General features: G+C 43.7%; 2 protein-coding genes across 4 annotated transcripts in view; one reads left to right on the forward strand and one right to left on the reverse strand.

The window, feature by feature from the left end:
- Positions 1-1,370: 1,370 nt before the first annotated feature.
- On the forward strand, positions 1,371-12,290 carry ANAPC7 (anaphase promoting complex subunit 7). Of its 2 annotated transcripts, XR_011155360.1 has the most exons (12): positions 1,371-1,559; positions 2,680-2,866; positions 3,348-3,467; positions 4,575-4,686; positions 4,921-5,074; positions 5,181-5,323; positions 5,552-5,669; positions 6,047-6,243; positions 6,962-7,186; positions 7,601-7,751; positions 8,620-11,139; positions 12,113-12,290. XR_011155360.1 is itself a non-coding variant. In XM_069030448.1 (11 exons), the coding sequence occupies exons 1-11, from the start codon at positions 1,459-1,461 to the stop codon at positions 8,807-8,809; spliced, it is 1,698 nt and encodes a 565-aa protein (XP_068886549.1). In that variant the 5' UTR covers positions 1,371-1,458; the 3' UTR covers positions 8,810-12,290. The 2 variants fall into 2 exon arrangements, 1 of the variants encoding a protein (XP_068886549.1); XM_069030448.1 differs by having other exon boundaries at positions 8,620-12,290.
- Positions 12,291-14,446: 2,156 nt separating this feature from the next.
- ATP2A2 (ATPase sarcoplasmic/endoplasmic reticulum Ca2+ transporting 2) overlaps positions 14,447-23,267 on the reverse strand; it is a 44,775-nt gene continuing 35,954 nt past the window's right edge. The window contains exons 16-21 of one of the 2 annotated variants that reach the window (XM_069030447.1): positions 22,938-23,140; positions 22,686-22,771; positions 22,171-22,304; positions 21,053-21,170; positions 20,818-20,938; positions 14,447-15,551 (exon numbers count right to left, since the gene is read on the reverse strand). In XM_069030447.1, coding sequence (XP_068886548.1) covers positions 15,538-15,551; positions 20,818-20,938; positions 21,053-21,170; positions 22,171-22,304; positions 22,686-22,771; positions 22,938-23,140 — 676 coding nt within the window. In that variant the 3' untranslated portion in view covers positions 14,447-15,537. Of the gene's footprint in view, positions 15,552-19,277; positions 20,939-21,052; positions 21,171-22,170; positions 22,305-22,685; positions 22,772-22,937; positions 23,141-23,267 lie in introns of those variants that run through there. The other variant, XM_069030446.1, reaches the window with a different exon arrangement.

The following is a 23,267-nucleotide window of genomic DNA, read 5'->3' on the forward strand; positions in this document are numbered from 1 at the left end:
CGTGGTAACTACTGTGTGTCTTATGGACCACCTTCAAATAAGTCAAAGAGGGCTTTTTTTTTATTTGCAGAAGGCTTTGGGGTGACTTAATTGTGGCTTTCCAGGACCTAAAGGGAGTCAACAACAGCCTGGAGTGCCAGAACAAGGGGGAATGGCTTTGACCTGACAGAGGGCAGGTTTAGATTGGATATTGGGAAAAAAAATCTCCCCTGTGAGGGTGGTGAGGCCCTGGCACAGGGTGCCCAGAGAAGCTGTGGCTGCCCCTGGATCCCTGGAAGTGTCCAAGGCCAGGTTGGACGGGGCTTGGAGCAACCTGGGACAGTGGAAGGAGTCCCTGGCCAAGGGTGGAACGAGATGACCTTTAAGGTCCCTTCCGACCCAAACCATTCTGTGATTCCATGATTACTGTGTAACGTTAATCAGTTGGAAGTGAATCATTCTCACTGAAAACTGGGATTAATACAGGAGCTGCAGCTTGCATCAATTTACCTGTTTATTTAGCAGGTCTGTCTCCACAGAACTGTGTTCCTGAAATGCCTTTAGAGGGTAACACAGGCAAATCCCACACAGCTGGGTCTGTGGCTGCCTTCCTGATCGCGGATTCAAACACTTCCAAACTGGTAAAAAGTGGTTGTTCTGATCAGCCAGATGATTTCTGGGAGAACACAAATCCATGCTTAGTTTATTCAGGTTTTGTTCCTTCATGGCAGGACTCGTGTCACAGTCTCCACACAGCACCAAGAAACTTTTGGTGCTACCTGAAGCCCAGTGCTGGTGATGTTTTGCTGCCTGGTGTGTTTGTTTGCTGAGAGCTGTGTTCCTCTCCCAACAGCAGTGATGGTATGTCCAAACTGAAAGCTCCCACTGATTGAATTTTTAGGAATAGGATAGCCATGTTTTACAATGTTTTTGTAATAAAGGTGGGAAAATAAAGCTTGTGATTCATCTCTCAGTCTATCCTTGTAGTTAATGGTAGGCTTAGTGAAGGACTTCTCCGAAGAAATTTAGGTTTTGAAAGGTCTTTCTCCTCAGTTACCAATTTTTATAGGCAGGAGCTTCGTTATGTCGGAGACCTGTCACATTTACCTGCGGCAACCATCAGCGTATTCTCAGAAGGACAAGGGGCGAACTCGGGAGCTGTGGACGCAGGGGGCGTGTGTGTCTTCCACCAGAGGACACACAGGGGAGCAGATCCCCTCACGCGCGCTGCCCGGACCCCGCCATCGCCTCACACCCGTTCCCGCCGCCGCGGGGGGTCCTTGGCGCGGGCTGCCCTCCGCGCGCCTGTCGGGCCGCGCGGGCAGTGCCTTGGCCGCCTGCAGGCGGCGGCGCGCGAGGACCCCTCGGTGGCGCCATTTTGGAGTGGCGGCGGGCGGCGGCGGCGGTAGCTCCGTGCGCGGTGCCTCGCTCCGCGTCTCTCCCGGTTCCCCCCGTCCCCTCCGCCCCGCCGGCGGCAGCATGAGTGTGGTGGAGCACGTGCGTGAGATGGCGGCCGCCGGGCTGCACTCGAACGTGCGGCTGCTCAGCGGGCTGCTCCTCACCATGAGCGGCAACAACCCGTGAGTGCCCCGCCGGCAGGGGGCGCGCGCGGGGCACAGTGTGAGGGGGGAGCGGGGCCGCTTTCGGGGTGTCCCGGTCCCTGGCCTGCCCCTGGCCTGCCCCTCTGCTGTCCCTGTCCTGTGGTCTGCCCCTGCCCTGTCCCTGCCGGGGATGGATCCTGCCTCTGTTCGGGTACCAGCATCAGCGTCCCTTTGGGTTGCCCGCTACACCGTAGGTGTCCTGGCAGAGAATCATGGAATCACCGAATCGTTCAGGTTGGAAGGGACCTTGAAGATTGTTTTGTTTCACCTCTCCTGCCTCGGGCAGGGACACCTTCCACTGTCCCAGGTTGCTCCAAGCCCCGTCCAGCCTGGCCTTGGACACTTCCAGGGATCCAGGGGCAGCCACAGCTTCTCTGGGCAACCTGTGCCAGGGCCTCCCCACCCTCACAGGGAAGAATTTTATTAATATCCAATCTAACCCTGTCCTCCGTCAGTGTGAAGCCATTTTCCCCTTGTCCTGTCACTCCAGGCCTTGTAAATTGTCTCTCTCCATGTTTCTTGTTGGCTGCCTTCAGGTCCTGGAAGGCCACAGTTAGGTCATTTGGTCTGCACACATACAAGGAGTGTTACAGAAGGGGTTTGTGTAATGTGGAAATAGGGATTAGGACCAGACCAGCTGTACAAGGAGCTGGGTTGCCTTTTAAACTTGAGTCCATCCAAACAAAACTCTGTTCTGAAATCTGAGTGGGCAAAATGCTGGATCCTTAGCTGATAAAAGGATCCTAGGAGAAAGTTGATGCAGTGTAATGGACATTGACAGCCTTGTTATGGGAAGGATGGGGGCAGTGGCCAAGTAGCCAAACATTGAGCTGTTGTTGCTGATGAGGTGTCAGGAGTGGCTGTTGGATTTGTTTGTTTACAGATAAAGGAAATTGGTGAGATAACCCCGGGGTGAGGAGTCAGTACCTGTGTGAGGGGTCAGTACCTGTTACTCAATGGTCCTTCCAGTGTAGTAAAGAAGCTGCAGCAGTTGGAACTTGAAGCCAGACAAACCAGAGCTACAAATACTTTGGATCTGTAAAGTTTTGATTCTTGTGCAGCCAGCTGATCTCAGCCTTTCTGTCTGTATTTCTTCTAGGGAACTGTTCTCTCCATCTCAGAAGTACCAGCTGCTTGTCTATCATGCAGACTCCCTCTTCCATGACAAGGAATATAGGAATGCTGTCAGCAAGTACACGATGGCCTTACAGCAGAAAAAAGCCTTAAGTAAAACTTCCAAAGTCAGACCTTCTACTGGGAATGCTGCATCAACACCCCAAAGCCAGGTATTTAAGAATTGATAATGTGCTGCATGAAGTGATCACGTTCCCTCTTCCAGTTAATGTTGCTGACTCAATATTCACAGAGTCACTGAGGCTGGAAAAGATCCTTCAGGTCGAGTCCCTGCCAAGTCCATCACTAACTGTGTTCCCTGAGCATCACCTTTACATGTCTTTTAAATACCTTAGATTGTGCATTTATCATGGCAAATAAACCTGACTTTTAAGGCTGATTAGTTTGGTAATATCTGTGTGGTGTTTTCTAATGCAAAACTTAAAATGGTCTCCAGCATAAAATTTTTCTGTATGTGTACTTCATACTTCGAATTTGAAGACAGGAACAATATGAACTAGCAGTGAGTTGCCTTGTTAGCTGACTTGAACTAGATATTTTTCAACACAGTATAAATATTTATGAGGAAACCTTATTAAAAGTTTCACACCTGATTAAACCAATATCACATTTAAATCTTTCTTTCTATTTCAGTGTTTACCATCAGAAATTGAAGTGAAATACAAGATGGCTGAATGTTACACAATGCTGAAGCAAGATAAAGATGCCATTGCTATTCTTGATGGGATTCCTTCCAGGCAGAGAACTCCAAAGGTGGGTTCTGGCAGGTTTTTGTCACAGGTTCTTGGTCAGTGTATCTATAAGGCAGAACACAGTGTATAGGTATAATGGCATTATGTATCTTCTTCTTGTAGTTAAATATTGCTTGGTAGCATTTCCTAATTTTAAATTAGCTGATTTGGACCCTTTGCTTTAAAATCATACCAATTTTGTATTTCCTCTGTTAAAAAAGAATTTTAAAAAAAAAGAAAAAAAAGAAAGGAGTTAAATGTTTTGTGCATTTTTATTAACTTCTTGTGTAGTTGGAGCAGTGCAGAATCCTTGAAAGGCTGGAGACTTTGGCAAGTAGAAGGTTTGCTAGTGCTCCATCTTTTAAATCTTTTAATCCTTTCAACAACAGTTTAGGTAATGTTAAATATTTAGATCCCTTTGTGGTCTGCAGTGCCAAATCTGTGGAGTCTTTGCTCTCTGGCTCTGTTATTCAGAAGGGCTTAAAAGATTAACACATCAGATCAGTCAACTGTGTTTCATGTTAAATTGTCCTAAAAGTGTACATGGGTTAAACTCCAGTTAATGTCAGAGTGTTCTGTTCAAAGATCAAGTTACAGAAAAGAAAAAGATGAAAAAGTTGAGAAGAGTAAACTGTTTCCTATATATACCAGTAAATGAAAGTGCTGTAGCAGAAACCAGCTACTTGTGTTGTGTAGAGTGCAGATAATTTCTGTTCTTTAGTCAATCATGGCTTCATTCAGAAGCTGAATGGAAACTTTCTCTGCCTTGCTAAGCTAATTCAAACACTTCCGTGGATACAGAGAGATTCCTGGAAGAGACTGATTAATGGATAACAGATCCTTCTTGGCATCATGTAGGAGCACTTGCCCATCTTTTGACTTCTTTGGTGCACAGCACAGATTTCAAGGTGCACTGTGCACATGCAAAAGAATGTAGATTTTATTTCTATACTCAGAAAGAAGCCAGAGTTTTCATTTTATACTATATGGTACCTTAGAGCGTTCTCAGAAGAGCAGGTTATTTTGTCTTCTGCCCAGAACAGAGGCTGGAAGACAGAGTTGTGACCTTTCTTAGTGATTCTTTCTCCTTCCTCACACTTGACTGTCCCCACATTTCTGTTGTCTGTAGATCAATATGATGCTGGCAAATCTCTACAAGAAAGCAGGTCAGGAGCGCTCCTCGGTGACGAGCTACAAAGAAGTGCTGAGGCAGTGCCCCTTGGCCCTGGATGCCATCCTAGGTGGGTGTCTGCACACTGGGAGCATTGCAGTGTTCAGTAGTGTTATAATTTGAATTGCACTTGGGACTCTGTAACTGCCTTGCATTTGCACGTCATACCCACATTATATAAATTGTAACAAGCCCTGTAACAGCTGTTTGTGCTTGTCAAGGGATGGAGTTTCTGACCCTCAGACTGTTTGTATCAAAAGCAGTTTTGAGTGGCTGAGACTGATGGATGAACCCTTCTAAACAGGCTTGCTCTCGCTGTCGGTGAAGGGAGCAGAAGTGGCCTCCATGACCATCAATATAATCCAGAGCATTCCCAATTTGGATTGGCTCTCTGTGTGGATCAAGGCATACGCCTTTGTGCATACTGGAGACAACACCAGAGCAATAAACACCATTTGGTAAGAGTTGAAAGAGCATGATGCAATCCAATAATACATTAATTCTTATATACAATTATATTCAAAATGTCATTTATAAATAATGGGCTTTTTTTTTCCCTTTAAGCTCTTTAGAGAAGAAGTCATTGCTGAGGGATAACGTGGACTTGCTGGGGAGCTTAGCAGACCTGTACTTCAGAGCTGGAGATAATAAAAACTCTATCCTAAAATTTGAACAAGCACAAATGCTGGATCCTTACCTAATAAAAGGTGAGTAAATCCTGAGAGAAGGTTGACCTGAAGAGTAACAGCTACATGCAGTGGAATATTGTATATTGTTTACCCAGCTTTCAGCTCAGAGTTGACATTCAGAAGCTGCATGTCTTGAACCCTTCCTGGTAGTTGCACAGTTTAAAGTAGGTGTTTGTGGTTTTGGTGGCATTTTTTTCTTGTGAATGAACATTTCTTGAGGATTGATCCTCCAACGTGTCTCTTTAGGAATGGATGTTTATGGCTATTTATTGGCGCGTGAGGGTCGGCTGGAGGATGTGGAGAACTTGGGCTGCCGACTCTTCAATATTTCTGACCAGCACGCAGAGCCCTGGGTGGTGTCTGGGTGAGTTGTTTCTTTCCTTTCTCACCTCAGCTCTCGATTTGCTGAATGTGGTGGGTTACAGCTGACACGGTGGGTTCAGCTTGTTTTGTTCAGAAGGTGCTTTCCTATCCTGTCTGTTCTGTTCTTGGGTAACTTAAACTCTGTAAATATCCGTCGTGTTTGTTTTCTCTGTGCTAAATCTGTTAGAGTGACCACACTTATGCAATACCAGCAATACAATAAATAGCAGTAACAATTTTAATATTTATAATGGGGTTTTTTAAACTCCAGAAGAAGTTTTTTTTCTTAACTTCAAATGCAAGGCGTTCAAAACCCCCGTGACTCTACACAGGCACCGCAGGCAGTGCACGTTTACAATCCCTCTCCTCTTTCTGTAGGTGTCACAGTTTCTACAGCAAACGATACTCCCGTGCCTTATACTTGGGAGCCAAAGCTATCCAGCTGAACAGCAACAGTGTCCAAGCCCTGCTGCTGAAAGGAGCTGCCCTGAGGAACATGGGCCGGGTGCAGGAGGCCATCATCCACTTCCGTGAGGCCATCCGGCTCGCGCCCTGCCGCCTGGACTGCTACGAAGGTGAGCCACGAGAAGCTACTCACAGCTGCTCCAGTGTGAGGGTTGGTGTCATGCTGGTGACGAGGCAAGGGAATAAACAGCAGTTCTTCCCTCCTGTTGGCTTTCCAGTAAATAATTATTACCCCAAATTTTTACCCCAAATTATTGCCCCAATAATTATCACCCGATGAAGCAGTCGAAGCTGTCAGGTGAAATACACCACTGAATGTGTGGATTTGTAAGAATGACTTTCAAAAAGGGGTTTTCTTGTTTTTTGTTTTGTTTAATCTGGGTGTAAACAAACTTAGGTGTTTTGAGCAGCTTGCTTTTGGATGATGACATTAACTGATAGTTTTGCTGGGAGCTTTGTTTTGTCATATTTATTTAAATATTTAAATCTTGTTGGTCTCAACAGCAGCTTCAAGTATATAGTGAGTGATGAAGAGTCCAGGTGAAGTATTAATTATCTCAGTATTGGAATTGGACAAAAATGTTAGATTAGGTGTACTTAGGGTTGGGGTTTTTTTCAGTGCCTGCCTGTTAATTAACGTCAAGTCAATTATCTGTAGAATGAGTATGTTGACATGCATAGATTCACTTTCTCCATTGTAATTTGGGTTTGCTTATTGGGGTGTCAGCTGTTCAGCACCTGAGTGCTACTAAGTGCAAATAATGGTGGAGGGGTGAGTGCCTGTGGTGCTGACTCAAACCCTGCAATGTTTCTATCTGACACCACCAGGTCTCATCGAGTGTTACCTGGCATCCAACAGCATCCGTGAAGCCATGGTGATGGCAAATAACGTGTACAAAACCCTGGGGGCAAATGCACAGACCCTCACTCTGCTGGCCACAGTCTGCCTGGAGGACCCAGTCACGCAGGAAAAAGCAAAAACGTTGCTGGATAAAGCTCTCACACAAAGACCTGACTACATTAAAGCTGTGGTAAAGAAAGCAGAACTTCTCAGTAAGTTCCTTTTCCCCATGTTGGTTTATTTAAAGATACCTTTGTACATGAAAGGATGTTCTGCAGCCACATTGATGGGGAGGATGGAACAGTGATCATACAGTCTGGGGATTTATCAGTTCTATCCTGAAGGAAAAATCACAGGAATTAATTGCATCCAGCAACTGATATTACACTTACAGCAATTACAAACAAAATGTTTTGACTTCGAAGTAGATGTAATTGTGAGTGTAACAGCTATTGCAACAAAAAGTCATTGTTAGAATTAATCTTGCAAGAAGTAGAGCACTGCTGTCCTCCTGCTGACAGGTCTGGAGGGACAAATAGCCTTGTGTTGGGAAGACTGTGAACACTGTGACTTTTTATAGATTTGTCTCAACTATTAATTAAAACAGTAGTTTTGCCTGTGAACAGGTAGAGAACAGAAGTATGAAGATGGGATTGCTTTGCTGAGGAACGCCCTGGCTAACCAGAGTGACTGTGTGCTGCACCGGATCCTGGGAGACTTCCTCGTGGCTGTCAACGAGTACCAGGAAGCCATGGACCAGTACAGCATAGCCCTGAGGTAAAGCACACCCTGAGACTGCAGGAGGTTTATAACAACCAATAATCAGTTTCACTGAGTAAAAAGATGAGCTATTAATTGATTAGCATGAGAATCAGAGGTGGCTTTATATCAGTCTCCCTTAAAACAAGCAAAACCACACAAATGACACCCTGGTAATAAATTGGTTGGTCTTAAGACTTTGAACTGAGAAATGCAAAATGTAAGGACTGTAAAATGCTAAATACGTCACTAGGCTTGTGATTGCTTGACTAACAAAAGGATTAAGGTATGGAATTATTTATAGTTATTAATTATTATATAGTCAGGCTTTAAGATCAATTCTTTTACACTAGAAGGTGCATATAAAAATGAGCTACTCGATAAATTTAAATAGTGTGATTCAACTTAACATAACCTAAATGCTATTTTAGAGTGTTACTTTGTTAAATATTCCCATGTTTTGATTGCAACATCTTCAATTTGCCTTAAACCCAGCACATTATGTCCGCTGCAAACTTGTATAGCTTAAATGGGTCAGCTGGTTTTTGCCTGCATAGATTATATTTAGTCAGAGTCATTTAAATTTTTACTGCTTTCATGTTACTTTATAATTAGTATTGTTGGGAGAGGTGACTCAGTTTTCTGGAAGAGTGGGATGTTTAGATAAATGCGTTCTTGGGGATCAGAACTGTTTTATAAAGAGATTTAATACTCAAGTGTTACAGTAGCTCAAGGGGAAGCTGCATCATCATCTAAAATAAGCTTCCTGATGATGTTAAACAGGAAGTGCAGACAACAGGATGAGATTTTATTGTTATTCTTTACACTAAGGTCACAAAGAGAAAAAAGTTTCAGGACAATGCTTTCTTTTTCTTCATTTCTTCAGTTTGGATCCAAACGATCAGAAGTCACTAGAAGGATTGCAGAAAATGGAAAAAGAGGAAAGTCCAACAGATGCCACCCAGGAAGAAGATGTGGATGACATGGAGGGAAGTGGAGAAGAGGGGGACTTGGAAGGCAGTGACAGTGAAGCAGCTCAGTGGGCAGATCAAGAACAGTGGTTTGGGATGCAGTAAAAGCCTCCTGCTGCTCGTTTTGGCCCTTGAACACACCACTAGGGCCACTCTTCTTAGAAGAACAGAAACTATGATTTTTTTGCAGTAACAAAGGACTTTTTTTTGTTTTTTAATACACTCTGAAACCAATTAATAGTTCTGTGCATCTCAATACTGTGGAGATTATTGATGCTTCTTATTTATTAAGTGTAAGGGACTAACTGCGTCCGAGGTTATTTGCAACTTTCATTTTGAAAAATTCCTGCTAAACCTAAAACCATCAGAATCTGAGGTGTGTCATGAGCCTGTTGTTTGTGATGAAAACAATGTCTGAGTTCTGTCCAGGGCTAAGTGTGCTTGGGCAAATTGTAAATACAGTGGTTTGTACTCCTTTGTGGGAAAGGTCTTGCTCATTTGTATGCAGCCATTTGAGTCTGGAGGAGCTGCTCTCAGTGAAGTCTGGGGGAGTTACTTGAGTATGGCTGAAAGCAGCACTTTTCTTTTGCTGTATTTGTTGAATTAATTTGTCTTTTTCTAGGGCATTACCTGTGCTGTCCAGGAGAAGTTTGGGACAATAGGCAACTTGGACTTGCAGGATACTTTTTGTAGCTGACTGATTTCTTTGTGTTCAGAATTGAGCCAGTGGTGGAGAATTAAAGTCTTTTCTTCAACCCTTACTAAACCCTGTAATCACTTAAAGTCTCTATGTTAGCATTTATTTTAAAATGCAGTTTAATGTTATTTCAGTATGTTCCTGGAAGGTTTTGCAGCAGTGACTCAAAGCACTTTACATTCTGTATACAGCACTGACATTTAAAATGCTATAAAAAGAATTCATCCCTCTTCCCTTGCAGTGCTGGAGAAATGTTAAATTACGCAAATCCACATATTGTCCTGTTTTTTCCATGTGTATATACTTCCTGATTTTGTCAGGTAGTTTTTGAATTCACATCTTTTTCCCTCACCTTTTGAAGCAAAATTGCTTCACATACAAATTCCCAACCTCAGCATAACAAGGGTGAACTGCTTTGGGTAATCTAGAAACTGTTTCATTTCTGTGGGCTTGATGTGTGGGAAGAGGAATTACTTATTTTTCTTACAGTTCTGACTTCCTTAGTCTTTACCAAAACGTGTTTTTTTCATCTTTATATTGAGAGTTTAATTCATTTTTTATTTATTTTGTTACCACAGGTATGCTGGAGCACACAGACTTTTTAGAAAGCTAAAAAATAGTTTTGAGTATCAGTTGGAGGAAAAATGGCTGTTTGTTACAAACACATGACATGGAAAAGAAGCTTCTCCCTGAAAGGCAGATAAGGGTAAAATATCCCTCTGTGATGTTGTATCAAAAATGCACAACAAAAGCAAGAGGCAGATTATTGTCTGTTTTGGAAATGTTTTGGTATGACATGGCTTACAAAGGAGGAGTCCAATAGTTCATCCATTTAAGAAAAGAAAACAGCTGCTTGTCTGTTCTCTCTGGAATTCTGTGGGCTTTAGATTTTCCAAAATACCAAACTGAATTATGGTTATTTGAAGGTGATAGGGGAAGAACAGCAAAGCAAAGCTGTTGTGGCAGTTGGATTGGCATAAGCTGCTCCTGCTCTTCCAGTAAGCAAATCCACCAAATGGGGGCATCTCGGGGAGAGCAAATGTTTCATTAATGACTTTCTGGCAGATAAGGGGCCTCATCCTGTTCATCTCTCTGCCATTGCTGTGGGATGCAGTGAATGGATTTCAGCTCATCATGTCTCATAACAGAAAAAACATGCAAGCATATTCAAAGCATCTTTTTTTATATAACAAAACCTTTGCTTTCTCCTCACACTCAGTGTTCACCAGACATATTGTACAGCTGAAAGCTGGCTGGCTGCATTAGCTTTCTAGTTTTATTGCAAGCCTCTGCTGTGGATGAAAATTGAGTTGTTTGTTACTAAACTAAAGACAGGATACATTTAATTGTGATGAGGAGTATATGAGGTATGTGATGTATTTTTCAGCCATTTTGTTCTAATGGTTCCTTTGAATAGGTCATTCACTGCAGGTGGAAACCACTGGCCTTACACATTTTTCTGAAGTATTTACATAAAACAGGGAACTGGAGAACCACAGTTCTATTGAAACCATTCTGTAGTGTGTTTGTAGATAATCTGATAATCTCTGCTTTTACAACAGGCAGGTAACTAAAATTATTTCAAGATGAGTCCTTAGGTGCAGCTTCAGCAAACATGTCCAGGCACACCTAAGAACACCTTGAGATGGCTGTCCAAAGTGGAGTTGCATCCTCACAGCTTTGGTTTTCTGAGAACTTGGCTCCTTACTGAAAATGAGAAGTTGTCAGATAAAGCCTGGTGAGTACCTGATGTGTTGGGGTAGCTGTGTGTGATCTTTGCTAAGAGTTGTACTGTGACTGTGGGACTTTGAGGTGCCATACATGTTGAGACTTGATAGAGAGATATATTGGCCCTCACTTCAGAATTCTAGAGGGATTCTGCTTGCCTATTAATGAGCCTTCATTAGTGCTTTAATTTTAGAAACTGATCTCTGGTTTTGCAGAGGTCTGGTACTCTCCAATGCAGTTACAGGCTTTTAGTTCAGGGAATGTAACAATTAGCCCTTAATAAGCAGCTGACCTCATTCCCTTCCCTCAATCACATGCTCTGCACCCGAGAAGAAAAGATCACAAAGCCAGGAACTGAAGTTCAGGCTGTGTTAAATCAGTGATGGAAATGAAACAGTTTGGACATGAGGCAAGAAATTTGCTGCCATCCAGTTGTACTGAAAGGTCTTGGTGTGTCTCAGGTGCTGGTCTGGGGCTGGGTAAAGGCAGAGTGCCCCTGTTTGCCTGAAATCCTCAAATTTAAATCACATATTTCATTACTAACTTTTAATTCTTTCCTACTTTGACAAGAAGTGATGGGAAAGGGACAGAATTTCTTCAAATTGTACATTGATTTGGGTAAGGGCTAAAAGGCTGAATTTACCAGAGTCTAAAAGCAGCACACATTCATGGTGTGGTTAGAAATTGCCTAAATAATGCATTTACTCCTGTCATGTGCTGGTAACACCTGAAATAGTGGCAGTGTTTCTAATTCTGATTTCCAGATCATGGGAATTCTAGAGTTGTGAAACAGAGATAAAGGAGGGACTGAGGACTGCTGGCCCATATCAGTGTCCTCTGTTGAATTGAGTTGCTGCTTCATTTTCTGCTGCTGCTGATTATAGAGAGATTTTTGATTAACCAGGATTTTTTTTCCCCCTTTCAGTAACTGTCTTCCTCATTAAGCCTCTTTGTGTGGTGATTCTTCCCTCCTTGCTTTTCAGGAGCTCAGTGATGTGGAAACTGACCCATCCAGGGCAGAAGCAGGCAGGATTTCTGATTCAGCAAACCCTATTCCCTCATTTAGATCTCAGTGGTAAGAAAATTTCAAAGGCTGTGTCTGCCATTGTCATTTCAAGTTACACAAACATACCACAACCAAATATATTTAAAAACCCCAGATCTGCAGTGTCCATGGTTCTTGAATTTAGTGACCTTAGGAGGGCTTAAGCTCAATATAAACCTGTGACTTCAAACTAAATAGCCTTAGGTGGTTAAAGTGTCCTTTGGAAGCTGGCCAAGAGGAGGCAAGGATGTAGAGAGGACTGGGTGTTTGGGGAGGAAATAGATAATAAAATAAATAATATAGTCAGATAAATTTGGTGCAAACAACTCAGGAAAAAAATAAAATGTTCACCTGGGTAGCTTCAATGTAACAATTTATATATTAAGGAAAGCCCTTTGGCCAGTCCATGGCTATCACTTGATGGAACAACAAGATATAATAATGTTTTCACTCACTGGCTTGAGCCTTTGCTTTGCAAAGTCAGTGGCTCTGGGGTGTTGGGTGTGGGTCCCCAGTGGACATTTACTCTGTACAAACTTCCTTTTAAAGAGCTTCCAGAGGGGCCGAGGACTTTGTGAGTTTGGAGATAAGATTCCTTTTCCTCCCTTATCATCCCATCAAAACAGCCATGTGGCAAATAGAGGGATGGTTCAGGGTATTGGGTAAATCCCTGGAGCCTGATAAATTCACGTCCAAAGTCTTCTCTGTGCTTCCATGTGGGTAAAACTATTGGGATGAAATCTTTTAGAAGACCTCTTCAGGTGCTCCGAGCTTCTCTCATTTCTCACCCACCCTCCTGGGGGTGGATGTGGGCTCTAATCATACTCAAATTCACCTCGAGGTAAAAATAGGGATATTTCCTGCCCTTTGTATTTAGAGTTTGGTGTAATATGTCCATAATGCCTCATAACTTGAGCTGTGGGGAATGGTTTCTTTGCTCTGTGCTGTCAGTGGACTCATCCATGTGATGCTTTGGAGCTGGGGGTTTGCAGGGAGGAGGAGGAGGGGGAAGATGAAGCTGTTTATTTCAGCATCTCTTACCACATACTCTTGCACTGACTACCTTGGCAACCCGCTGAGCATCACGTTCTCCTCACATGGCTGTACTCCAGCTGGGGGACTCGTTCTGCTTAAACTTGCAGATCATCCTTTAAAGAAATGTTTAAAAATAAGGTGTGAGTTGGTGTGAGTTTGCTCAGAGCTGTCTGAACGTGCAGCTGCTGGAACCAGCTGAGGAATGCACCTCGCTGTGACAGCAGCACGAGCTGGGTGCTGAATAACGACTTCCTGTCATTGCTGAGCTTTACTTTTGGCACCGGTGCTGGGGACGAGAATTTCCAACAGGCAGGAAAAAGGGGCAGGAGAGGAGCAGCCGGGCTGGAGCGAGTTCCACACGGGTGCGTTGGTACAACAGCGATGGTGAGCTCTGAGAAACGCTCCATTTTCCCAGCCGGGCTGAGGCTGTGAAAGGAAGAGATGCTCATGGGGCTGTCTCCCCCACCTGCCCTGGCCAAATGCCTGCGGTCCTGAGCTCAGGTGTCCGTGGGAAGCGCTGCCGGAGCCCTGCAGCGGGAGGGGCCGTGCTGACAGCGCCGGCGGTGTGTGCCAAGGCCCGGCTCTAAATCCGGCTGCCAGAGGAGCTGCAGCGGGAGATAAGGGAGTGCGGAGCCGGGCTCTGACAGCCCCGGGGCGAGCAGCAGAGCTCAGCCTGCCCAGCACAGCACTACCATAGTAGGAAGCAGCCACCAGCAGCTCAGCCCGATGCGTTAACGCACCCTCCACCACCCTATAGAGCTGCTGGACCATGGAATTCGACCCCTGTATTTTTAAACATCACACTGTTGCGTTTGAAGGGTCTCAGATGTGTCACCTCATTTGGATAATGCTGTTTGCCAGCAGGGTGCTGCTATCAGGGGCTGGAGGCTAAGAGGCATTACATTTAATGTAAAACACATTCCTAAGTTGTCTCTTATTCCAAACAAAACCTAGTGTTTGGGCTTTGGAGCAGAGCATTACAGGACACTTGGAAAATCCAGCTTTTACCCTGGGAGTGCTTTAGCCTTGCCCAGCAGCAGCCTTGTGAGCTCGTGGCAGAACAGCCCCTGGTTTGGGGAAGGGAGTGAGCCCAAAGCACTCCCGGCAGGATGCTCGTGGTGTGGTTTGGAGCAAACACGTTTGGCTCCTCTTCCTTTTGCCTACAGAAAGGGAAGAGACGAGCTACTTTAGGTTGGGGCAATTTAGAAAATAGAAAAGGACAAAAAAAATATAAAGATGTAGTTGGGAAAGAATTGTTTATTTTACGTTTCTCAGAGGGATTTTACAAACAATGGAGCATTTTAAAAAAACTGAGTGATCAAAGTACTTGACAGTGTCCCTTAAACACACACACAAGCCCCTGGACAGAGGAATCACACCAGTGAGGAGGTCAATACTGCCGAGGAGCAGCTGCATCTGCATAGTTCTAGGAGGAAAGACTGCAATGGTGTTGGTGCTAAAAAGTGTCATCCTGGCATTAAAGTAAGAGCGCGCTGCAGTGCCTGCGCACGGACCTGCAGAAACAAAGTGCATCAAATAACACGCCGAGTATGTATTGTAGAATAAATTTATTTACCTGATACAAATGAAACTAGGTGTGATGCTCCTTACTGTCAGCATGTCAATAGACAATTGATCTTATTTACAACTTCTAAAGGTCACACATGCAGCTGTGGGAACTGGCTACGTCGTCGTTGCTTTTTAGATAAATGCATCACGATATTTTGTATTGCACCAACATCTGTCTTAACTGCCTTAGATTTAAATAAGTTACATTACAGTGCAAAAGAGGTTGATTTGCACAGATGATAAAAAAATCCAATGTTATGAAGTGGAGGCTTACGGTTTAACATTCATCTGTAATCGTTTCCATGGGTTTATAAATAGGAGAGCATTGTACAGAAGCTGTTGGAGTAGGATGTTTGGATGATACAATACAGAGAGAGATCCGTCTACAACCCAAGGCATGCATTATCTGATATTGTACATTGTATAAACTGACATTTTACATACAGGAATATGGAAATTGGCTGACAGCTCTGCAATTCTTGTTCAAGGATAACCAAACTCTTCTCCATGCAGCACAGAAACCCAACTTCTCTGGAGAGAGTTCCGACTTGGTAAGCTATATTGCACGTTTGTACATCTGTATCATGAAGTCCTAATGGTACCACACATTTCTTCCACAGAGAACACAATGAGTTTTGTTTTTAGGGAAAGCAAAGAATCTTTACACGATACATGCAGAAGTTTTGGTAGATGTGTTGCTAAAAACACATGCACGCAACAAAACAACCTTACATTTCTGCAAAATTGTTTAGGAAGCGATTACTCCAGTATTGCTGAAAAGGAAAGAAAGAAAAGGCATCAGTTAATGAAAGGATGAATGCTAAGTATCATTATACAAGCAAGACTAAGATCAACAGTGACAGAAGAAAGAATGTTAAGTTTGGTAACTGGCTGCTCTGTCATTGAAGGGACATTCTCAGGTTACTTTGTTCTTGAAGCTCAGAATCCTCTGGATTAAGGCTCAGCTCTCTTGATTATCAGCAGAGCCAGCACTTCCTACTCGAGACTGCAGTGAAAAACAAGACACGTTTAATTAGCTTTTGCCTTTCTCTGCCTGACCAGTGGTAACAGACAATTCTCACTTCTTTGGAATTTTTACTTTCAAGTTCCACACCACGCACTTGTTTTTTACAGTCGAGGCATTACAGCAAGTTTGGCCCCAAAGTGACCTAACAATGTCCCTTTTCCAAGTTAGGCAGCTTGTTCTGGGAAGCAGTAGGAAAGCTTTGAAGAAGTCATTAAACTACATGGATTAATGTGTAGGCAAAGGGTAGAGTACAACATCCTAAAGCTCCTGCTGTACTTCACCCCTACCACAGCATAAGGTCAGCCTTGTGTCTGGAGAGACTGCTCTGAGTCCCTACAGCTCCAGGGAAGCTCTTCCAAACACTGCTTCAACACTAAAATTTGGGCTCTCCTGCTAAGATTTGAAAATGCATATTAATGCAATTAAGGATGTAATTAGCAGAGATTAGGGAAACAGTTAATGGTTAGAAGTGCAAAAAAGTAAACAAGACAGGTGCAAGAGACAGACGACTCTGTATTGGTTTTACCTCCCTTCATCTCAGCAAATCCAGCCCCCTTTGGGCTGTGTACCATGAACTCTGGGCTCGAGCTGTGTTCTCGGGCCGGCACTGCTGTACTGCATTCTATCATCAGATTAAAAACTCAGTTTCGTACCAGGAACCTCCCCAACAGCCTCTCTACCAACACAAGCCTCGGAGCACTTTGACAGACTGGTAGAAATGTTTTTCTTCAGCCTCTTTCATACTCATTTATTTGCAATAATGTTTTGGGAAACCAAGTATGAACTATTTTTATTGCTCAGATGCCAGCAAGAAGGAGCAGCTCGTTGTGTAGCTCAGCACTTTGGATCACTCACACATGAAAGCAGAGAGCCCCAAGGCACTGCAAAGACAAAAGCTCCTGTCTAAAAATTCAATGCATGACTGCAGCTGCCTGAGCATCCTCCTTGCTACAGAACACGGGATTCAGGAGGAGCTGCTCTCATTCCAAACCCCACTGGGTTCCCAGCACAAGCCAATATCCTTCCTGGTGTTCCCAGCATAAGGCAGCATCAATCCCATGATTGATCCTGGTCTTACACACCCCTCTCACACTGGAGAATAAGCAGTGATGTGTGAGGGCACCAAGGAATCCAGAAAACAGCAGAGATGAAAAAGCTCGGTGAGATGGGAGCAAAGAGAAACAAAAAATATGAAGTTATTTTTAAGAATGGAGTGGGAGATCAAGCCTGGAGAATTCTGAGTTAGTACTGCTTGACTGCTTGACAGTAACTGCTGCTGTTACCTTCTCTGGGCTAACATGGTTCAGTAGGAGTTACCTTCTTCAACCCCAGCACTGGGGAAGTTGGAGAGGAAATATTTGGGACCAAAGAAATTAAATGAGATGTTGGTAAATGAGTCTGTCTTGAAAAGTCCTCCCTTCCTGGCTTCTCCAGCTGAAAGGACTGAGGCTGAAGGATGACAGGATCTATACAGCTCAGGATAAACACTTTAGTTCAGACATTTCCTGCAGAAATTACAAACTTTGCACTGCAGTTCTGTACTTTCTAGACCAGAAAAGCCCTCAGCTGCCTCATGCTCCTCCTGCAGCCTCCCCCAGCCTGCTCAGCTGCCAGGGCTGAAGCCCAGACCCAGCACTCCAGCTCCAGGACCACAAGGACGTGATTCCAGGGCAGGATGCTTCACTGCCCAGGAGGAAGCTCATGGTAGGTCTGAACATTTGGTCAATCCCAACCAGGCAAGGATGGGATTTACAACACTTGGAAAACAGAAGTCCTGAAAGCACAGCACAGCTGCCATCAAACCCGAGACCAGCAAGCGCTGATCTTGGGGAAGCCTATTGCTCCATTTCTGCAGGAAAACTTGGACAAGACTGGGAGAAATAGAGGAAAAACAGGGCAGATGAAGATTGCTTGGGCTCTGTAGGAGCACCTTATAAAACCTGACTGTTCCTGTAAGCTCAGGAGCCTGTAGGGATGGAGCCCACTCCATCTGCCCACCACTCATCCAGCTTTCAAGGCAAACTCCAAGGAACACAAGGCCCTACCCCAAGTGCCTCTGAGACAGCGGCATGAACGAGCTCTCAGATGTCTGTGGAAATCCATGACAAGCAGCAAGATTCATCTTCAACACTGACAGATCCAAAGAGAAGGTGTTGAAGACTGAATTCTACTTATCGACAGTCATTCACCCCTTCAGCTTCTTAAGAGAGGGGAAAAGGGGGTGTACTGCAGGATTATTTGGCATAAAAGACACGAACAAGAAGCAAACTATTCATGGTGGCAGCCAGACACATGGCTTTAAAAAGGCCACCACGTGGTGCTCTGAGGTTCAGCAGAACCTGTGTTCAAGGATTCAGTGGCGTCCCTGCCCTGGAAACACCTGTCAATAGCAGTGGGAGCACACAGAACTAAGCTGCTAATTTGTTTCCAGCAAGTAACATACTGGTACATACTTTGATCTCAAGGAATCCTCCATCACAGGAACTATTATTTTTTGTTTCAAGAAACAGGGACGAGTCTCATGTGGCTCATTTGTTATTGATACAGCAAATGGCCAGCACAGGCCAGTGGTTTTGTGGAATGCAAAACCTTAGCTTGGCTCTTCCACACTAAAAAAGGGCATTCAGAGATTTGAATGCTCACAGTTTGGCAACACACCTACTACATCATCAAGTCAGCTCCTCTGAGCCACTTCAGCATCAACTCAAACAAGTCAAAGTCTCTATAAACAAAGTATCACAATGCAGTGGAATTTCTGATAGAGCCTCTGTATTCTGAGGGAGCATCTCTCCACTTGAGAGCTTAAACCTTGAGAATTATGTGTGCTCGCTGGATTTCCAGCTGGCACCAAGAGAACATAGCCTGGAACTGTCCTTCCCGTCTAAGAGGGATCACAAAGCTGTTTGAATTTGGTTACTAAAGCAGACTGAGCCAGCACAAGATAACAGCACCTGCTGCTCTACAGACACAGTGACCCCAGGGCAAGTTTCAAAAACTGCCCTGTTAAGGTGAGACTGTTCTTTTGCCTTCTCAGATGGCAAATAACAAATAATGAGCTGTTTTTGCCAGGAGCAGCACCTGCCCTTCGAGCACTGCAGGTACCAGGGACAAGGGAAGGGTGCTCAGCTCTGAAGGGCAGCCCCTATTTCAGAGCAGGGAAAAGCTTTGGAGCAAACCAGCACCTGACCACGAGTACCAGAGAGTTTTGGACACTAAACATTCACGGTAACAGCTGTCAGGGTCTTAAGTTACAGATTTGTCTGATTTTATCTCAAACTTAAGACCAAAAGCTATAAGACCTTGGGGCACTAAGGCTCCCAGGTGCTATAAAACAAGACCCTAAAGTACACTAAACCAAAAGCAAGTGCTTTGCCTTTGGAATCAGTAATTTGAGCTTCAGACCACAAAACAAGAGTCTAAAGTGGTGATAATAATGTAGCACAGCAGAGTTTGACAAAACACAGCATGGGAATGAAGGAAATTACTATTTATTCTTCAACATGTATACAGCATATGCTATTTTACAGCAAGTCACCACTGGCAGGGTGAAATGGAAGAAAAATACTCACTTTAGTCGATGAAAGTTGGAAGGCATTGGAGAAAAACACCACAGTTAGGACTGTTAATGACTTACACATTGTTGATACAGGACTGAATTTGAAAACATGCTTTAACATTTACCGTAATAATGAAGGTGGTTAGTGCCACATTAAAATAAAAATAGTTCTATACAATATGTTCAATTTGGTCATGTGCTATTTACAGATTTTACAAAAAACACACACGAGCTTGTTACTTCAAGTCAGGCTAACAATAGGCCAGCAGAGTAACTCCATGTATACAACTGAGCATTAGTGCCCTAAGTGTAGGAAATCCAATTTCTAGCTATGCAGTGCAAGTTATTTTTTCAGGTCTCATTGCAAATTTTGGTCTTAAAGGGGGAAAAAAAAAAAAAAAGAAGAAGAAAGAAAAAGAAAGGCTCTGACACATGTAAAAAAGTATTAAACCCCAACTCAAACCCCTCTTTTGAATTGAAACAGTTGTGTGTGTGTGTTAAAAAGGCTTTAGATTTAAGGAGACAGAAGTAGCCCTCCCTATCCCTGCGTAATGGGCAACACTGGCAAAGTAAGGTCTGTTACAATAAAATACAATAGACAAATAAATAATCCTTAAAAAAACCAACCCTATGTGTGTTGAGAGTATGGAAGAACCCCAGCAGGCTGCACCTGGAATGGTATTTTCTGCACGAGCGAGATCAGGCATACCTCATACAGAAAGTGGTGTAAACAAGGACAGTCAAGAACCCAGAGTGAGGGAAGAGGGGACCGAGAAGAAATCCTGACCCAGGGAGCAGGACTCTCTACCCAGTGCAGAAAGTTCTGCTCGTGAACAAAACCTGACTTTATGACAAATTAAGTTTGGATGATCATGCAGAAGACAAACAGTTACATGCTTTTTTAGTTTTAGACAACACACATTCATTCCCTAAAATCTGCTGCCAATTTAGTTTGATAGTGTCCGCTGGCTCAAAAAAAATTTACTTTTTTTTTACATGATGAATAGACTATTGAACAGAACACTGTACATGCTTTTCATCTACAAAAAAATATTTGCATAAAATAGTGTTAGTTCTCTGTACATGTCAATGGACACTTTAACTGTGTATAAAAGAGGAATATATTGCCCCCACTGAAGTCAGAAAAAGCAAAAAACCAAAATCTAGATTATGAAACCTCCATCACCGGCAAATATGTTCATGTGAAAATTCAGCAGAAATAGACAGTTGCTCTAAACAATAAAAAAATTAAGTTAAACTTTTTTTTTTTTTTCCTTTGAATGTAAAACTCGTCACCATGTCAGTCAAGACCAGAACATATCACTAAAGTTAGTGTCTGTGCTGTAAAGCCAGATAACCAGGGGCATAGTAATGAACACAAACGGCCAGGAAACTCCTTCGGTGCATGCTGACAGAGCACAGGGTTTGGTGGCAGGCCGCACACTATCATCTTTACCAGGTTCCAGGTAGTTACGGGCCACATATTTAAGTGTTTCATCCAGCAGAATGACAGGGAGGGAGATTTTCAATACCATCAGCCACTGCGTCACGTTCAGAGGCGTGATCTGGAAGATAATCTGAAAGAAAAGCCGGGGGTTACCAAGCTCCCCCTCCAGCCCTGGCCTCAAGCCTCACACAAGGTTTTGCTCTGTCTGGAAGTTCAGGGGTGGGGGTAAGGAATGAGCACTTACTGGCAGTGGTTCCACATAAAGGATAAGGAAGTGGAGGGACATGGACAAGCAAATGGCCCCCACCAGCCAGATGTTCTCCCATGGGGGCATCCTCATCAGGGACTGGTTTTCTGACAGGCTGCAACAGAAACACGGCTGGTGTGTGACTGTAACACCAACAGGAAGCTCTGAGAACCACAAAGCAGCCTGGCAAGGCACAGGGATCCCAGGCAGGAAACAGCCCAGGATACAGTTTGGATGCTGCAACTTCAAACTGGCCTGGAAGTCAGCTTAGCAAAGCAGTCACCATCAGCCTTGGGTTTACTCTTGAGAGTCTCAAGTGTTCTGCTCGTTCCTGATCTAGTCTGTTCTTCTCACTATGACTCCAAAATCCTCTCCATGAGAGAGGAGAGGGAAGTGTGGACATGGCAGCCTAAGACACAATCCCCCCAAGTCTACCAGGGCCCCAAGTGCACCCACTTCTGCTGAAGTTCACAGAAAGACTTACAGAGGGTCAAGAACTTGCACCTTCTTAATGCTTGGCTCTTGATTCCATCTGCATTTATGCTGTGCTGGAGAGGAGACTGAGATCCAGAGCAGCAGATGTAGAGCAGTATCTTTATGTAGGACTACCCCAGTGCACTTGCATTTCAAGTTTATTTGTTTTTAAATTAACTGACCTCTAAGCTATTTGAAGAAAAATACCCTTGACATTGTGCTATTTAGTGGTTTCCATTTATAATCTAATATTAATTGGCTAAACCCACACTCCCTTAGGGCAGGAAAAGCTATTTTCCATATCTTCAGCATTCTTATTTTAGTTCTCCTTGATATCACTTTATACCAACATAGGAGGGATAATCTGATTGATTAAGCTTAGATTAAAAATAATGGAAAATATTTCAGTTGCTTGCGCTTAGTAAAATACCAGAGTGAATTGGCAGACTTAAAAATACACCTTATGATAAGAGATCTCAAATGTTATCTAAGAGTCACTTTGTTTGCACTACCAGAACTCGGAAGGGAAATGTGACTCACTCTTCATTAGCTGAGCTGTCCACCAAGGATCAAATTGCACAAAAAGCAGGATTTTGGACAAGCTATGCAGAGGCTTGGCTTTCCTGTTGGGACATACGAACCTGTTGAGAGCATTGCACATCTCTATGGTGACAAGCACAGAAAGAGCCATTGTCATCGGATACGGGGACTCAAACACCACACAGTCGACCCCGTAGAAGTCTGGGTTGTCCTCCTTGCACTGCAGAAAATGGCTCTGGAACAGAACAGAGTCAACTCACTTCCACAGCTTGTTACCTTTTAAAATGTAAAATAGGCAACTAGGAAAAAGCAGTGACTATTACAGAAAGAAACTGTAACTCCTAAAAGCAGGGCTTTTGCCTGCTTTAGAAAAATCCCCTTTAGGCTTTCACTTACAAGACAACAATTAGTCCTTCAAATTGTTAGAAGCTCAGGTATCCCAACTCTGAGCTTTGCTATCAAGACTAATTAATCATGATGAAGTTTTACAGTAACAAGACTGAAAATGTCTAATTATATAAATTCCCGTAACCTACCAGGTTTGTACAGTCATTTCAAGTATGAAAGCAGCAAGAACCTCCCCTCTCCCCCCAAAGATATTAAACTGAACAAATACCAGCTGGTAAAAGGAAACTCTTGGACCACCATCAGCAGCAATAAACCACCAAGCAGCAGCACCCACTGTGGCAGCACCAACGTAACCTGAAAGTAAACAAAGAGCTTTTCTCAGCGCTGTGAACCGTACTCAAGACAAGACCTCGCTTGCCACACTTGAACTTCGGCCTCAAGACTTCCAGTACTGAAAAAAAAATAGGTTGTAATTGATGTCTTAGTTTATTTAAGGAAAAAAAAAGCCATTAGTACTTACATCCAATAGCCAGGTAACGGAAGAAGAGCCACCCACTGATCAGGGGCTCTTTGGGGTTGCGTGGTGGCTTATTCATGATATCAAGATCAGGAGGGTTAAAGCCCAGGGCAGTGGCAGGGAGACCATCCGTCACAAGGTTTACCCACAGCAGCTGAACAGGAATTAGAGCTTCAGGAAAACCCAGGGCAGCAGTCAAGAAGATACTACAAAGAAACCCACCAGTTACAAGCTTGTTCTTGTGCACGTCAGTAACGTTTAAGTCTAAGCCTGCAGCAGGCACTTCTGTTCTCTCTTACCCACCGAAGATCACAAGCTGAATATTCACAATCA

Source organism: Aphelocoma coerulescens, chromosome 15 (assembly GCF_041296385.1).
Source record: "Aphelocoma coerulescens isolate FSJ_1873_10779 chromosome 15, UR_Acoe_1.0, whole genome shotgun sequence".
Taxonomy (NCBI): Eukaryota; Metazoa; Chordata; class Aves; order Passeriformes; family Corvidae; genus Aphelocoma; species Aphelocoma coerulescens.

Bases quoted from the DNA above. Each gene is read 5' to 3' on its own strand.
- ANAPC7 (XM_069030448.1), top strand. From the start codon at position 1,459: ATGAGTGTGGTGGAGCACGTGCGTGAGATGGCGGCCGCCGGGCTGCAC. The intron at 5,670-6,046 runs GTGAGTTGTTTC...CTCTTTCTGTAG, and splicing joins GAGCCCTGGGTGGTGTCTGG to GTGTCACAGTTTCTACAGCA. The intron at 7,187-7,600 runs GTAAGTTCCTTT...GCCTGTGAACAG, and splicing joins AAAGAAAGCAGAACTTCTCA to GTAGAGAACAGAAGTATGAA.